Raw genomic sequence first — 12,500 nt, 5'->3', positions numbered from 1 at the left:
CTCTCATTTTGTTTCGGTCTCCAGCTCCCTTTCCTTCCCTCCTCCTCCCAATCCCTCTTCTCGGTTTGTCTGTGTCTGTTTTTTTCAGTGACGTGTGTGTGTGTGTGTGTGTGTGTGTCTCTGTTTCTCTGTGACGTGCTCTTGCAAGACTGCAGTTTAAAGCAGGCGGATTCTTTTAATCTGGAGCGCTGCTGTCTGCAGCACCTGCTCTGTATCGCGTGATCACCCTCACCGCCTCACACACAGCTATGCTAGGGTGTAGCCTCCCCTCTCCTCTGCCACACACACACACACACACACACACACACACACACAGAAATGCTAGGGTGTAGCCTCCCCTCTGTACACACACACACACACACACACACACACACACACACACACACACACACACACACACACACACACAGCTAACACACAGGCGTCTATGCAGTCAGAGCCAACACCCAATCTCTCTCTCCAGCATCCTTTCCTTTTTCCATTTCACATCTCTTATCCTGCCCCCTCTTCTCTCCCTTCCTCTCCTCCTCTCCTCTCCTTTCCTCTTCTCCTCCTCTTCTACCCCTCCTTTCCTTTCCTTCTCTCCTCTCCTTTCGTCCTCTCCTCCTCTCCTCCTCTCCACTTCTCCTCTCCCCCTCCTTTCCTTTCCTACTCTCGTCCTCTCCTCCTCTCCACTTCTCCTCTCCCCTCCTTTCCTCTCAGTACTGCTCTTGGAGTCCTCTGTTCCTGACCCACTTCTCCCTCCCCCCTCCTTTCCCAGACACAGTCACACTGCTTGCTTTTGGAGTTATTTTTTAATGTGCAGTGGGTCCTCCCTCCTCTCCACTTCTCCTCCCCCCTCCTTTCCTCTCAGTACTGCTCTTGTGGAGTTGAAAGCTGTCTTTGACGTAGGCCTACCCTCACACACGCATACACACTGGTGCTCAGACCTCCCTCACCTCCTTGCTCCCTCTCTCTGTGCAGTGGGAAGGTGGACTCTATGGACTCTCTCCCTCGCTCTCTTCCTCCCTCCCTCTCTCTGTCTCTGTGAAGGTGGACTATGGCAGTCCCGAGTATTTCAGAAGACAGGCTTCTCACAGGCAGTCCATGGCCTTCCATAAGATCAACCAGCAGGGAGAGAGGCAGACCATCATCGATACCGTGGACCCCTATCCAGCAGGGAAGCCCCCCATAGCACGCGCATGCCACACGGTACGTGTCTCAGCGTTCACACACACACACACACACACACACACACCCTTCTCAGACAGAGCTTTCACTTCTGTCGGCGTACGGACATCTGATCTCTGCAGTATGGGTGTGGGTCTGTGTGTGTGTAACTCTCCATGCTCTGTAAGTAACATTGTTCAATTTGGTTTAGTTTAGCTATGCTGCTGAAGTTTGTGTTTGTGTGTGTGTGATTCCAGTTGTGCCACTGGAGTGTCTTTTTGTGTGTGCATGCGTGCGTGCGTGCGTGCGCAAAGTTCTCCCTGTAGTGATCCACTACCTATGGTACTGTGTGTTGGGTGGAAAATTGCGGCTGATGTCTTTGCTTTTGTGTGCATTTTTATTCTCGATTGCTTCTTAGTCTAGTGGGGGTGTATGTTTGTGTGTGTTTGTCAGTCTGGTGTGTGTGTGGGTGTGTGTGTTTGTGTGTGTGTTTGTGTGTGTGTTTGTGTGTGTTTTGCACTGTGGGATGGATTCTGTTGTCTGGTACAGAATCTGGAGCTGCTCAGTAGGACAGGAGTGTGTGTGTGTTTGTGTGTGTGTGTGTGTGTGTAGCAGCATCAGCAGCAGCAGCCTGCTCTCTTTCGGCTCCTCCTGTGTGTGTGTGTGTGTGTGTGTGTGTGTGTGTGTTAGGGGTGGGACAAAATATCGATACTGGAAGATATTGTATAACTTCCTTTTGCGATATGTTATCAATATGCTGGCATCAAATATTGATATTTTCACGAATATTGAATTCTAATTCTAAATGGACTCATCCTCAATTTGCCTTACCAGAGTCACCCACGTATGCATCCTCAATGTGACTTACCAATCACTAGTAATGGGGACGAGACCGAGTCGAGTCAGAGTCTTTAAGAGAGCCGTCTAGCACACATTTGTCTACCAAACTTCTTTTCTGAACAATACTTTAAGACTAGGAACTCAGCTGGAGTCAAAACTTTGAATGGCATGATGTCAACATTTCATTAAAGTTGAAGGTGTTGTTTGAAATTGTGGTTCCAAATTAACCAAAGTAACTAAATTTAATAATTGCGGATTGCTCACTCATCTCGGCAATTATTACAACCAGAGGCACGCATTGGAATGACAAATTATGCCAAAACCAGAATAACTGCTGTGCCGTTTGGACATTGTATCTCTCGAAACCTTTGCACTGCGCAGCATAGCACCATGAGATATAATTTAACGCCAGTCAATATTATAATTTTTATTAAAATAAGAATATCTGTAATGGTGGATATTTTAGAATATACTATGAAAATTACGAGTCCACCTCCTTCAAATGTAGGAGACCGAGTATTTTTGGTTTCAATTCCGAGACGAGACAGAGGTAAGTAAGCGAAAAATGTTCTTGAGACCAAGACCGGACTCGAGTACGACAACACTACCAGTCACCCACTCATGCATCCTCAATTTGCCTTACCAGTCACCAACTCATGCATCCTGGAGCACAGCTGAATGAGGGCTATACACTGTCAATTTTATTTTATATTTTAAGAGGCACTAGGCTAAAGCTATAATACTCCTTGTTTTCATTAAGTTGTGAAATGCAGTGAAAGAATACATAATTCTAGCCTTTTGCCTTTTTCTTCTAGTTCATTACACAGATATGGTATCGTAGGCAAATCCTTTGCAATATATTGAGTTGTGCAGAATTACTGAATGGTGATATTATCGGGCAAAGATGGGACAGTATCAATTTGTCAGTTAGTATGTGATTCCCGTGTGTGTGTGCATGTGCGCGCATGTGTGTGTGTGTGTGTGTTCAGTCCTTCCGCCCCCTAAAATTTCTGCATTCGCCCTCAATGGCTCCTCAAATGGCTCTTTCCCATCAGGCTGTCTGTCTGGCTCTGCTCTGAGAATCTGACTCTGTGTGTGTCTACACTGAGCAGGATATGTAATATTATATTGTGTTTATTGATATTTGTGTTGCTGCTTCCCTTTTGTCCTGTTGTGTTTGTGAACAAGTGCTAGTCTGCTCATCAAGGTGTGCATGTGTGTGCGTGTGTCTGTATGCATGTTTATGTGTGTGTGTGTGTGTGTGTGTGTGTGTGTGTATTGTGTTTATTGATATTTGTGTAGCTGCTTTCCTTTTGTCCTGTTGTGTTTGTGAACAATTGCTAGTCTGCTCATCAAGGTGTGCATGTGTGTGCGTGTGTCTGTATGCATGTTTGTGTGTGTGTGTGTGTGTGTGTGTGTGTGAGTGTGTATTGTGTTTATTGATATTTGTGTAGCTGCTTTCCTTTTGTCTTGTTGTGTTTGTGAACAATTGCTAGTCTGCTCATCAAGGTGTGCATGTGTGTGCGTGTGTCTGTATGCATGTTTGTGTGTGTGTGTGTGTGTGTGTGTGTGTGTGTGTATTGTGTTTATTGATTTTGTGTAGCTGCTTTCCTTTGTCCTGTTGTGTTTTTTGAACAATTGCTAGTCTGCTCATCAAGGTGTGCATGTGTGTGCGTGTGTCTGTATGCATGTTTGTGTGTGTGTGTGTGTGTGTGTGTGTGTGTGTGTGCATGTCTCTCTCTGATCAGCCTCCTCTAGTGAGCATTATAAAGTTAGTTAGTGATACTTCTGTGCTGTTTGGAGGTTTGTCAGTCTTTCAGTGGCTATGCTAATTCTCTGTGCCATATAGGGGTTTATTTCAGGGGTGTGCTAGTTCTCTGTGCTGTGTATAGAGGTTTATTTCAGTGGCTGTGCTGGTTCTCTATGCTGTATAGGGGTTTATTTCAGGGGCTATGCTAGTTCTCTGTGTTATTTGGAGGTTTATTTCAGAGGCTATGCTAGTTCTCTGTGCTGTGTATAGAGGTTTATTTCAGTGGCTATGCTAGTTCTCTGTGCTGTATAGAGGTTTCTTTCAGTGGCTATGCTAGTTCTCTGTGATGTACAGTATAAAGGTCTCTTTCAGTGGCTATGCTAGTTCTCTGTGCTGTGTATAGAGGTTTATTTCAGTGGCTATGCTGTGTATAGAGGTTAATTTCAGTGGCTATACTAGTTCTCTGTGCTATTTGGAGGTTAATTTCAGAGGCTATGCTAGTTGTCTGTGCTGTATAGAGGTTTCTTTCAGTGGCTATGCTAGTTCTCTGTGATGTACAGTATAAAGGTCTCTTTCAGTGGCTATGCTAGTTCTCTGTGCTGTGTATAGAGGTTTATTTCAGTGGCTATGCTGTGTATAGAGGTTAATTTCAGTGGCTATACTAGTTCTCTGTGCTATTTGGAGGTTAATTTCAGAGGCTATGCTAGTTGTCTGTGCTGTGTGTAGGGGTTTATTTCAGTGGCTATGCTAGTTCTCTGTGCTGTACAGAGGTTTATTTTAGGGGCTATGCTAGTTCTCTGTGCTGTATAGAGGTTTCTTTCAGTGGCTATGCTAGTTCTCTGTGCTGTATAAAGGTTTCTTTCAGTGGCTATGCTAGTTCTCTGTGCTGTGTATAGAGGTTTATTTCAGTGGCTATGCTAGTTGTCTGTGCTGTATAGAGGTTTCTTTCAGTAGCTATGCTAGTTCTCTGTGCTGTATAGGGGTTTATTTCAGGGGCTATGCTAGTTCTCTGTGCTATTTGGAGGCTTATTTCAGAGGCTATGCTAGTTGTCTGTGCTGTGTGTAGGGGTTTATTTCAGTGGCTATGCTAGTTCTCTGTGCTGTATAGTTTTTTTTTTTTCAGTGACTATGCTCGTGTCTGACTCTAGTTCTTTTTTTGTATATTTGTGCTATTTTCCCCCTCTATGTATTTCTGTGCTAGTTTCCATTTGTGTGTGTGTGTGTACATGTGTGTGCTGGTTTCCATCTTTTTGTCTGTGTGTGTGTGTGTGTCTACGTGAGTGTGTGTGTGTGTCTGTGCTGGTTTCATTTCTGTTTGCTAGTTTGAGTGTCGTTGGTCTTCTGTGTTGCTCTTCATTTAATTCCCTGAGCTGCAGCTCAACGAATGTGTGTGTGTGTGTGTGTGTGTGTGTGTGTGTGTTTAGATGTGTCGCCCTGTGTGTGTATTTTTGTTTGGATAACTGAGCCATTTTGTGTGGAGTGAAGGAGTGTTTGTGTGTGTGTGTGTGTGTGTGTGTGGAGTTTGTGTGGAGTGAAGGAGTGTGTATTTGAAGTAGAAGACTGACGCTTTGTGCTTGTGGAAAGGCGCACATAAAGACTCGTCTCAGCTGAATATGTTTGCACACACACACACACACACACACACACACACAGAAAAGCCTTCACTAAGGGTTTGCGTGTGTTGCTTGGGGTGCTCATGGTGTGACTGGAAAGGAAAAGACACGCACACACACACACACACACACACACACACACACACACACACACACACACACACACACACACACGAGGAGTAAAGGACGTCTTTCATGTCTTGATCAGCCACTCCTGTTCCTTCCCCAAATAGTGTGACTGAAAAAAGCATCAACCCCTTAATTCAGCCCTGTCCCCTTATCACAGCTCTGTGTGTATCTCTGTGTATGTGTGTGTGTGTGTGTGTGTGTGTGTGTCTGTCTGTTTTAATTTGCATTAGATAGAGAGAGAGTGAGAGAGCCCCTGTTACAGTACAATGTACAGTCATGTGTGTGTTTCCAAACACCCCCTCTCTTCCTGGGTGTGGTCTTTCGCACTGGATCAGTTTAACGCGACAACCTCGTCTCTGGGGTGACAACGTGTGTGTGTGTGTGTGTGTGTGTAAACGTGACAGCCTTTTCTCTGGAATGATCATTCAGACACATTCTTCTTTTTATCTTCTTCTTCCTCCATCTTTTTCTTCCTCCATGTTTTTCTTCTTTTCACCTTTTTCTTCCTGTTTGTCCTCCATTTCATTCCTGTTGTTCCTGCTTTGTCCTTGGGGAGGCCATCGGAACACTGCGCTCGGAATGCTGCTGCAGCCGTCTGTGGGGACGCGGGGGCTAGTCGTCATGGTCATCAGGGTTCTGATTTAGCTCCGAGGGCATAGAGAGAGAGATAGTGATGTGTGTGTGTCTCCAAGGGCAGAGAGGGTGCACTGAACTTTCTCACAGCCCTGGGACTGTTTGTCCCCAAATGAGCCCTGTCCAGCGTTTGTGTTTTTTCTTCTTGTTGTTTATCTTTTTGTTTGTTTGTTGTTTTAAGTAGCTCCTGAAGTTGAGATAATTTTAAGCCGTCACACGGCAGAGTTTATCTGCTTTCTGAGGATTTTTACTCCATTTCTTGCTCTCTTTCTCGTGTGTACACACACACGCACACGCACACGCACAGAGACGCAGAAAGAATTTCTCTGTGACCTTCCCCTAGTCTTGTGTAGGCACATTAATTTGCTACCAACACTCTACTCATACAGAAATACTGTTAGAAATAGGGATGGGCATTCGATTAAATTTTCTTAGTCGATCGACTATCAATTAATCATTAATATTTCTAGGCCTATATTAAAATTCATTATTTATTGAACTTTTTATGAATTTAAAAATGCAATGAAAATACAGAAATACAGCGTGTTTCACAAGAAGAATCACATGAAGAATAACTTGTGGCAGTTAAACTGGACGTTTGGTTAGGCTAAACAGATATTAAGCTCTGCGCTGCGGTGCTCTAAAGCAGCGGAATGCGAGCCGCCGTTCAGATTAAACAGAGACCCTCATTTGTTCCAAAATAATAAATTATAAAAAAGAATCATGTTAAACAATAACTTAACCAAAAACATAATAATGCTTAGATCTGACAGGTTTTGTCAAAATGTAACTCAAAACTATCCAAGGCACGGAGTTGAGAAAGAGTGAGAGATTAGCCTAGAACAATTAATTAGGCTATTTAACAAAGCCTCATAAAAAATAACATGCCGTAAATCCTCAAATTATGGCCGGAGTCTTTTATTTACTTAGGCTGCGCAAAGCACAGGGCTTTATTTGGGCCAGATATAGGCTATATTCAGCATGCCTTTATTTCTACGTGCATTTTATTGTGAGACATGCGTTTCGTTTGGAGCGCATACCGCTATCAAAAGCAGAAGATTTTCCGTTTGGTTTGGGTTTTAATTTTCTTTTGGACAGTTTGATTATATTGCTCAATGTTGGGACTGATGAGCACTGAAATCTGGGGGGTATTACATTTCATGTTGTTGAAAGAGTTGGAATTTTCACCCGCTGTTTATTGCAAAACAAGGCAGTCACTTTCATTTATTCAAAATGTCCGCTGTGCTGTAATGGAAACCTTATTGCATAGCCAAGTAGCCTAAATTGAGTTTGAATTGCATGATTTACTTTATTAAATTCGTAGGCTGGAATGCCTCCAGTCGCGGCAACAATTGTTTTTTAATGTAGTAGCCTACAGTGTAGGCCTACTGCTTCAGCCTCTGGCAAGCTCAGAAGGGGACGGCAAGTGACTGAGCTTGAGAGCTGACATGTTGGAGACCCATGGTGTAGGACAACGACTTTTCATTGACAACAAGGTATTAAACCAACCAACAATATAAAATATTAAGAGCAGCTCTTATTTCAATGAGTTAAATCGAAACAATGTCTTCTATTGCTCGTGCACTGATAGCCCTACTGGTAGGCAATTATTACATCACATATTACACAGTGTTTGCAGTGAACTAACGTTATTGTTTTTTAAAAGATAAAATTGTCCCACGCAACACTTCACCGTGAACTCTTCATAAATCAAAACGGAAAGTCGTAGGTAACTGAGTAGCCTATAGTGTCAAATATTGTCCCCGGGTGGTATAATGTTTAATTGCTGCCACACAGTGAAATTAATTTAATTGCTTCAAGACACACTATATAACGCAACATACATTAGTTTAATCGACAACAAATTAACGTGATCGACGAAATTCTTAATGATCAACTATCGATCGTCGATTAATTATGCCCATCCCTAGTTAGAAACACACACACACACACACACACACTACTGATGAGGAAAGACTGTTAGACACACACACACACACTAATGATATGGAAAGACGAGACAGAGATGCACTCTAGTAGGGCTATACAATTATAACAATTACAATCGAAATATGAACCAATGCAATTATTTAATCACAAAGGCTACAAATAATCGTGCACAGTTAATCTTGTCTACAAATAATCATGCACAGTTGGATCTTGTCTACAAATAATCGTGCACAGTTAATCTTGTTGTGATTTTTATATTCTTGTCATCCTTCTTGACTGTGCCACTTATGATTGGTGAGCATGCCTGCCAATCACCAATCAGAAGTGCTGTTCTTCTCATGCACTAGGCATGCCCACAAATCAGAAGTGCTGTTCTTCTCATGCACTAGGCATGCTCACCAATCAGGAGTGCTGTTCTTCACATGCACTAGGCATGCCTGCTCACCAATCAGATGTGCTTTTCTTCACATGCACTAGGCATGCTCACCAATCAGGAGTGCTGTTCTTCTCATGCACTAGGCATGCTCACCAATCAGGAGTGCTGTTCTTCTCATGCACTAGGCATGCCCACCAATCAGAAGTGCTGTTCTTCTCATGCACTAGGCATGCTCACCAATCAGGAGTGCTGTTCTTCTCATGCACTAGGCATGCCCACCAATCAGAAAGGGCACAACCTAAAAAAAGACATTCGGAATATTGATATCTCTCTGTGTGCGTGTGAGTGCGTGCATGTGAGTGTGTGAGTGCTTGCATGTGAGTGTGTGCGTGTGAGTGCCTGTGCTGCGTGAGCGTGTGTGTGTGTGTGTGTGTGTGTGTGTGTGTGTGTGTGTGTGTGTACATCAGACCCCTCAGTCTCTTTATCTATTTTCTGTTCTCTTCTCTATCCACCACTCTCTCTCACTCTTTCTCTCCATCCCTTTCTCTCGCTATCTCTCTACCACTTACTCCATCTCTCTCCACCACTCTCTCCCTCTCTCTCTCTCTCTCTCTCCCTGTGCTTGGCTACCCTGGCTGATGAGTGTTGATTGTTCTGGTAGAGGATGGCTTTTCCCCATGGGGATACACACACTCACACACACACACACACACACACACACACCAGATTCTCCTCTTTTTTTTATCTCCTGATGATTTTCAGCTAATTTGCCTTTTTGCAAATTTCACACTTGAACCCCCTCACTCCCCAATACTCATCATTAGTGTTAGTTTCATGTTTGTAATTTCTGGGGGCAATATGTGTGTGTGTGTGTGTGTGTGTGTGTGTGTGTGTGTGTGTGTGAGAGAGAGAGAGAGAGTGTGTTTGTTTGTAGTGTTTGAGGATCCATGACTGAGCATCTGGTCTCAACCCTAGATCTCTGCTTTAGATTTAATGGATGCTCCAGTTTGTCTGTGTAAGTGTGTGTGTTTCTGCTGTGTGCTTGCGTGCATGCGAGAGAGAGATAGAGATAACACTCATCTCTGTGTGTGTGTGTGTTGGTTTGTGTAACGGAGTGTGCCCGAGCGGGTGGATTGGTCAGGACTGAATGATGGACAACTGCAGCAGATTGTATCCAAAAGAGGCTTTTTTCTTTTATTGTTATTTTTAGGCTACCGGCAGGTTATATGTTAAGACACTGATGACAAACAAAACAAAACACTGATACAAAAAGGAAAAACAAACACCGGGACAATGCCCACTTGGTTCTATGCCTACCTCAGGTCTTTCAGCAGGACCTCTCACAACCGAGGAGGAATCTTAACTCCTGACTGCGCTATGCAGACACCATTTAAAACACTGGACTAAACCATGCATAGCAACAAATCAATTAATTCAAATTCACCACATTTTGGTTAACACATGACATAGGCAATACACATTACTAACAATCGTTCATGTTATTTCCATACAATGCTATAAGAAACCTCACTAAGCACCAAATAATATTACCACTCTAACCCACCTAAGCCAATAAGAGTCCCCGCCTGGGTGTCCCTTTTGATGCACCTGAAAAGTGTCCCTTGCCCAATACTCCAGTTTGCTCCCCTGCACCTGGAAAAGTGTCCCTTGCCCAATACTCCACTTTGCTCCCCTGCACCTGGAAAAGTGTCCCTTGCCCAATACTCAGTTTGCTCCCCTGCACCTGGAAAAAAGTGTCCCTTGCCCAATACTCCAGTTTGCTCCCCCTGCACCTGGAAAAGTGTCCCTTGCCCAATACTCCAGTTTGCTCCCCTGCACCTGGAAAAGTGTCCCTTGCCCAATACTCCAGTTTGCTCCCCTGCACCTGGAAAAGTGTCCCTTGCCCAATACTCCAGTTTGCTCCCCTGCACCTGGAAAGCAACCCTGAATACTCCCAGTTTGCTCCCCTGAGAACAGGCAACGCGATACATACACAAATCATACATACACTTTCGGACAAAGCATTTCCATCTCCCAGCTAGTAAGCATTGATGTTATAATGCGCGCTTTTAGAGAACGCTTACGTTACCGATAAATAGATTCACTTCAACCTCTATACCGCATATCGCAGCTTTGATTCCCTGTATGCTTAACTTAAACAAATTTCTAGTGTTAACTTAAACCCCATCTTGACACGCCTCAGGTCTGTACCATTCACAATATCTTAACAAACAAATCAATATCGCAACATGATTTAATAGCGCCGTCTTTGTGCAAATGTTTGTAAAGTCATTGTTCACGTTGCGGCGGGAAAGCCGCCTTTGCCAGTGACAGACGCATTGCTCTGTCACAGTTTGTCGTATTGTATGTGTACAGCTGTGTGTTTGAGTATCTGTGTGTGTGTGTGTTATGCCCCCTGCTAGGGTCAGGGAACTATAACAAAGCTAAATAAAGCAAGGGGCAAAATCTGACGACAACGGTTGGATAAATTCAAATAATCAATAATTTATTATAATTAAACTAGAACATAAATTAATGCAAAAAGCAATGTTCTAAACAAATAGCAAGTGAAGGCCAGAAGGCCAAAAACGAAGCCGCCCAATTTCCAGGCCTCTCTCCCAGACTCTCACTCTGAGAGGGACTGGACACCTGGACGTAGTGTGGGGGCGTAGTGTGGGGACGTAGTGTGGGCGAGGCGAAAGCCGAACACGGCTTAGCTGGCGTGGCAGAGGTGGCGTTCTGCGAGGAACCAAAAAACGAGCCGGCCCTCTGGAGTGACGTCAACCAGCACCTTTTATAGGGCTGGTCCAGCAATTAAGCCCCCTGCTGGAGTGTCTGAAAAATACAGAGACAGCAGGAACACAAACAGCTAGGGACGTAACAGTGTGTGTGTGTGTGTGTGTGTGTTGGTTTGTCGTATTGTATGTGTACAGTTGTGTGTTTGAGTATCTGTGTTAGAATAAATACTCAACTGTGTGTGTGTGTGTGTATGTTGGTTTGTCGTCTCATCTTTGCTTCTCTGCTTCTCTTTTCCCTTCCTGCTCTTCCCACTGGCTTCTCCTCAGGAATGCCCTAAACCACAGGTACTGTACTAAGTGTGTGTGTGTGTGTGTGTGTTTCCTCCTGCAGCCTTCTTCAGCTGTGTGATTGTGTTAAAAGTGGCCATTTCATCCCTATAATGACTGAGCCAGAGACTCTCGTGTGTTTGTGTGTGTGTGTGTGTGCGGTGTGTGTGTCTCTAACTGAACTAGACCAGACTCTCAGCCTCCTAGCTGTTCCAATGGGTTAATGAGAGCTCACCGGGGAATTAACGTGTTGCAATGTGATTTCCATCCCTTTTGGAAGTAAACACAGTAGAAGCAGGGCATTGGCTACATTCACACCTGCAGCATGACTAGATCACTGTAACATAGCTAGCTTGCTAACTGGCATATCACTGTAATATAGCTAGCTTGCTAACTGGCATATCACTGTAATATAGCTAGCTTGCTAACTGGACATATCACTGTAACACAGCTAAATAGCTACCTGGGCATATCACTCTAATATAGCTAGCTTGCTAACTGGGCATATCACTGTAACATAGCTATAGCTAGCTTGCTAACTGGGCATATCACTGTAATATAGCCAGCTTGCTAACTGACATATGACTGTAATATAGCTAGCTTGCTAACTGGGCATATCACTGTAATATAGCTAGCTTGCTAACCGGACATATCACTGTAGTATAGCTAGCTGGGACTGGACATAGCTAGACCACTGAACTGACCAATGTTCAGAAGATTTATGTTATCTATCAGCCAAATTTGCCTGCAGTATCTCCATGTAGTAGGCTAACTTGGATAGCATCTAACATTGGCATTAGCTTCGGTTAGATTGCTTACTGGACATATCACTGTTATATAGCTAGCTTGCTAACTGGACATATCACTGTAATAGCTAAGTGTCTGACTTTGTTGAAAATATGATCGTAGGGACATCTTAGAACATGTAAGGGGTAACTTACCTTGCCACAAACTGTCAAATGACCACAGACAACAGTTCTACAATGAGTCTACTT

At 43.8% G+C, this 12,500-nt stretch overlaps 1 protein-coding gene across 1 annotated transcript in view; it reads left to right on the top strand.

Annotated features, from left to right (window-relative positions):
• LOC125307643 (rap guanine nucleotide exchange factor 2-like) overlaps window positions 1–12,500 on the top strand; it is a 104,642-nt gene that overhangs the window by 47,129 nt on the left and 45,013 nt on the right. Inside the window, 2 exon segments of the mRNA XM_048263697.1 lie at window positions 1,033–1,191; window positions 11,506–11,523. Of these exon segments, the coding sequence (XP_048119654.1) occupies window positions 1,033–1,191; window positions 11,506–11,523 (177 nt within the window).

This window comes from Alosa alosa, chromosome 14 (genome assembly GCF_017589495.1).
Source record: "Alosa alosa isolate M-15738 ecotype Scorff River chromosome 14, AALO_Geno_1.1, whole genome shotgun sequence".
Taxonomy (NCBI): Eukaryota; Metazoa; Chordata; class Actinopteri; order Clupeiformes; family Clupeidae; genus Alosa; species Alosa alosa.
This window is presented reverse-complemented; position numbering and strand designations above follow the sequence as displayed.